The sequence below is a fragment of the Uranotaenia lowii genome, chromosome 2 (genome assembly GCF_029784155.1).
Source record: "Uranotaenia lowii strain MFRU-FL chromosome 2, ASM2978415v1, whole genome shotgun sequence".
Lineage (NCBI taxonomy): Eukaryota > Metazoa > Arthropoda > Insecta > Diptera > Culicidae > Uranotaenia > Uranotaenia lowii.
In genome coordinates, this window is record NC_073692.1 from 31,208,226 (window position 1) to 31,212,544 (window position 4,319).

Consider the following 4,319-nt stretch of genomic DNA (forward strand, 5'->3'; position numbering starts at 1 on the left):
TTTGGGGACTTTTCTCACCCCAAAGAGGACTATCATTATTTTAACAACTTCACCCACTAGGGACTGTCATTCACCCTAGAGGGACCCTTTGGGGACTTTTCTCACCCCAAAGAGGACTATTTTTTTTTTTCTAACAACTTCACCCACTAGGGACTGTTATTCACCCTAGTGGGACCCTTTGGGGACTTTTCTCACCCCAAAGAGGACTATTTTTTTTTTTTTTAACAACTCCACCCACTAGGGACTGTCATTCACCCTAGTGGGACCCTTTGGGGACTTTTCTCACCCCAAAGAGGACTATCATTATTTTAACAACTTCACCCTAGTGGGACCCATTCTGGGTTTTTTTTCACTCCAGAAGGCCTCTTTTTACGCAACAAATTCTCCTACTAGGTACTCTCTTTCGTCCTGGAGGGATTTTCAACGGTTCGATCGAAAATTCTCTTAATTTACTTCGCCTCAATAAGGTTTACTCACCATTAAAATCGAGATACCATCCATTTCACCATCCTTTCCATCCCTTTTGTTCCCCTTTACAAGAAGAGACAACATTTGCAAGCGTCCGAAAACATCTTCCGTCATCCGCCATCTTGAAAAAAATCATTTTCATCATCATTACAAGACAAATTTACCTTATCAAAACAATTCTTGTTGAAGATGTTCACTCGCCCACCGACTGCGCCATTGTCGTGACTGATGGCTCTCTTCTCAATACTTTACTCTCCTAAATCTTCCAAATTCGATTTTTTTTTCATTTTTGTTCACTTACAAAACTGTCGCGCGTCAAACGAACTAGTCTTAACAACAATTCTTTACTAACTGACTATTACCAGGTCGGTCAGGCTTTTCTTCTCCTCTGAGAGAAACCCTCAACAATCAAACACTCTTTCATTTGACCAATGTAATACCCGTCTCGCTATACTGACGCTCTCTCGTATGTACTCTCAGACGATGTTACGATACGCATACTAGTTAACATTTCTCAATAAAACCGAACATTCGTAGATGGATTCATAAACGATACATACTACAATAATTTTAATCAAATTATGTTTATATACATTTCATAACATGTTTATTATCGTTTTATACTCACTAACTACACCATCAATATTCTCTACAGTTATTTATCTAACTATATTCCCTACAGTGCACACTCACATGGCGGTCGAACCATCCATAATTAACTGTATCGAAAAATGTAGTGCCTTCTCTATTGGGTACTACTTCTTCAATACAGTTAATTGATGCGGGACAAAGAATTTAGCATGTGGTCAAGCTTCTATTTCAAATGCTCTTCGCTCTTTTCACCACCCTAGAATTTTCTTCTGATCTTCTATCCGTCTTTCATTTCAACTCTTTAACCATCACCGATAAAGCCGCAAATTTAAGCCTTTAAGCCTTTTTTACGTTTCGTAAATTTGAAGTCAAAGTCATAATCCTTATAATCTAAAAGTTATCTTTTAGATTCTTAAACCATTCTTATATCGATTGCAAAAACTGAAGTAATAAATTATAGCCACATTGATTATGAATTTCTTAAATATTTCCTGATTGTCAAAGTGATGAATTGCTTTTGTACCTTTGTTTTGACAGTCATTCCACTTTTTTTAAGCCTTCTGTGAACTTCATAAATGAGTTAAACTAATGGTTTCCTGCGTAAATGGATGTGAAGAGGAAAAAACCAACGTCAGACGTTGACGGTTTTCTACCTCAATGGAACTGCAAACACTCAGTTTTCATGATTGCAAAATTGAACGTTGTTCTTAAAATAACTATATAAATGCCCTCTATGGTTATCGTAAAATTATTCTTAACAATTTTGTCATTGCAACAGGTTCTAAATTATTCAAACCATGAGGGTTTATATTTTAGAAAAAAAAATTGTAGGTAGTATGTTCTCCATATTTCACGCCTTTGAAATTTCCAGTGCATCGCAGCTGTTGTCATGATGGCCTGAGTCGTCGTTTTCGACACCCATTACGCCCACCAAGTTTCCATAACTTACGCCAACGACTATTAACACGAATGGGCCGCCAATCACCAGGCACCAGTTGTGGACTTCAGCAACGATCATTGGGATCAGAGGGGTCACCGTAATGCCCACTATCACCGTGATGCCATCGTTGCCCACAACAACGCCTGGACTCATCAACACAACACCTGGGATCATCACAACCATCACGCGCATGCTCATGGTGCCGTGGCCGTTGCCTCAGTCCATTATAAGGAGGCTACCTATGTTGAAGCCAATCCAGGAGCTGTCCACAAGGCCCTACTACCGGGACATATTGTCAACCAGAAATCCCTGAACTTGGCTCCAGCTCTCGGAACCCTGTAAGACTCATGAACACCTGATAAGAAAAAAGTGTACACATTAAAGTATTGAATAATAAATGCAAACTTCAAAATATTTTTTTCATGTACAATGGAATTTAAAAATTAAGAAATCCTCCTTAGAGACCTCAAGATCCATTAAGCCTAGTGTCCTTTTCAGCCTGCTAATCGATTCGGCCAAACTGCTAGCCGAACCAGATAGAGTTGAATGCTTCGATAATGCTCGCCGAGACATGATGAAATGAAATAATGTATGGGCCAGACCCCAAAATTATACGCTGAGTATACTTACTACAGGGTAATCCCATCGAACTTCAGAGCAGTGCCCTAAACAACTTTAGAACTGCTAAAAATCTTATGTATCGCTAGAGGTACGTGATCAATATTTAACATTTATAAATAAAACCGTCCGGTCAATCCCCCTAAGCAGCTCTAAATAAAAACACACCCGCAATGTTAATTACAAACAAACTACATTTATTTGACTCGACGGAATCCTAGACTTGTGATGACTTCGCACATTGAGTTGAGATTCAAAGTTTCCAGGTAGGTAGATAGGTTGGTCCGGGTTTTTTTTGTTGTTTTTGGGCAGACAGGCGCTTTACAGGGTACCCGCAGCTGGTTCCAGGTTCAGCGACTGCTGGGAGACGGCATGTCCAGCGAGAGGGGCCTCATGGACGGCTCCACGGTTGGCGGCCACATAACGAGCTTCCTGTTGGGCAACGACGGCGACGGCTGGCTGATGAGCAATGGCGACGGCTGGGGCAGCAGCAACAACGGCGGCTGGAGCGGCGGCCACAACGGAGCTAGCCTCAACGACCTCGGAATCGGCAGAGTAGGTCACGGCGGCGGCTGGAGCAACAGCAGCGGTGTAGGCCACTGGGGCGGCAACATACCGAGGGGCAACATTCTGCTGGACATAGGTGGTGTGTGGGGCAGCATAGGTGGCAACGGCAGCTGGAGCGGCGGCATAAGTGGCTACTGGAGCGGCGGCATAGGCAACTGGGGCGGCGTTGTAGGCATACTGAGTGGCGGCATAAGTGGCAACCGGGGCAGCGGCGTAGGTCGTGGCAATGGCTGGGGCAGCGGCGTAAGTGGTCACTGGAGCCGACACGACGTACTTAGTGGTGGGCACATTCTGCTGGACAACAGTGGTGTGAGGGGCGGAGTAAGCAACGGGGACGACACCTCCCTGGGCGACGACGGCCAGGGTCATGACTACAGCTACGATGCACTGCACAAAAAGCAAAAGAAGAGGATTTAATTAACATTTCACTCAAATTTGAATAATCGCCAAAAATTTAACCTACCTTCATGATTGGTGATTGGTTGGGGATTTTGGTCTCAAAGGACGAAGAGATTGTTTACAGTCTGGAGTACTGACGAGTTCTGATTTCCTGCTGATCCTGGCAATGTCTTTTATACTAGAGCAACTACAATTGGTAGATTATTCTTAGAGCCAAAAAACGGCTCAGCCAAAAACAGGTTACCCCAAAATAATTCTGGATCGACCAGTGCTAAATACCAACAAGGCGGATGACCGAAAACGGTCTAACAAGGAATATTTCGTCATTCTTTTGCTGTCGTTCGTCTTTCCTTCAAAAGCGCTAGTCTTCCTACCATGTATCATTCGATCAATCAAACACTCGCCCGCCTCTTTGAATTAATGAGCACTGGGGGACAGTGAAATTGCATCAGACAATCGTAGCGAAAAATATTTTATCATCGGATTAGTACAGGAGTTTTTATAATAGAATGTTAACATGAAATTCCTCATGTAAGGAGAATCACCATTTCACTTTAATTTTAGGAATTCTAATTGCAGCTTATTATAAGTTGGAATTATTTAAAATAAATATAATAAACGGTTATAATAAGGCTAGATGAACATTTATTGATGTTGAAAACGAGCAAAAGTATTTTTAAAGACAAGATCCCAGATTTCGTGAAGCTAAGAACTTTTTCAACTCGAAGTGTGAAGG

At 42.1% G+C, this 4,319-nt stretch overlaps 1 protein-coding gene across 1 annotated transcript; it reads right to left on the reverse strand.

Moving 5' to 3' along the window:
* Positions 1–2,789: 2,789 nt before the first annotated feature.
* Positions 2,790–3,723, reverse strand: LOC129745010 (cuticle protein 16.5-like). Its single transcript, XM_055737834.1, has 2 exons — positions 3,648–3,723; positions 2,790–3,571 (listed from the first exon to the last, which is right to left on the reverse strand). The coding sequence occupies exons 1-2, from the start codon at positions 3,651–3,653 to the stop codon at positions 2,939–2,941; spliced, it is 639 nt and encodes a 212-aa protein (XP_055593809.1). The 5' UTR covers positions 3,654–3,723; the 3' UTR covers positions 2,790–2,938.
* Between the last annotated feature and the right edge of the window lie 596 nt (positions 3,724–4,319).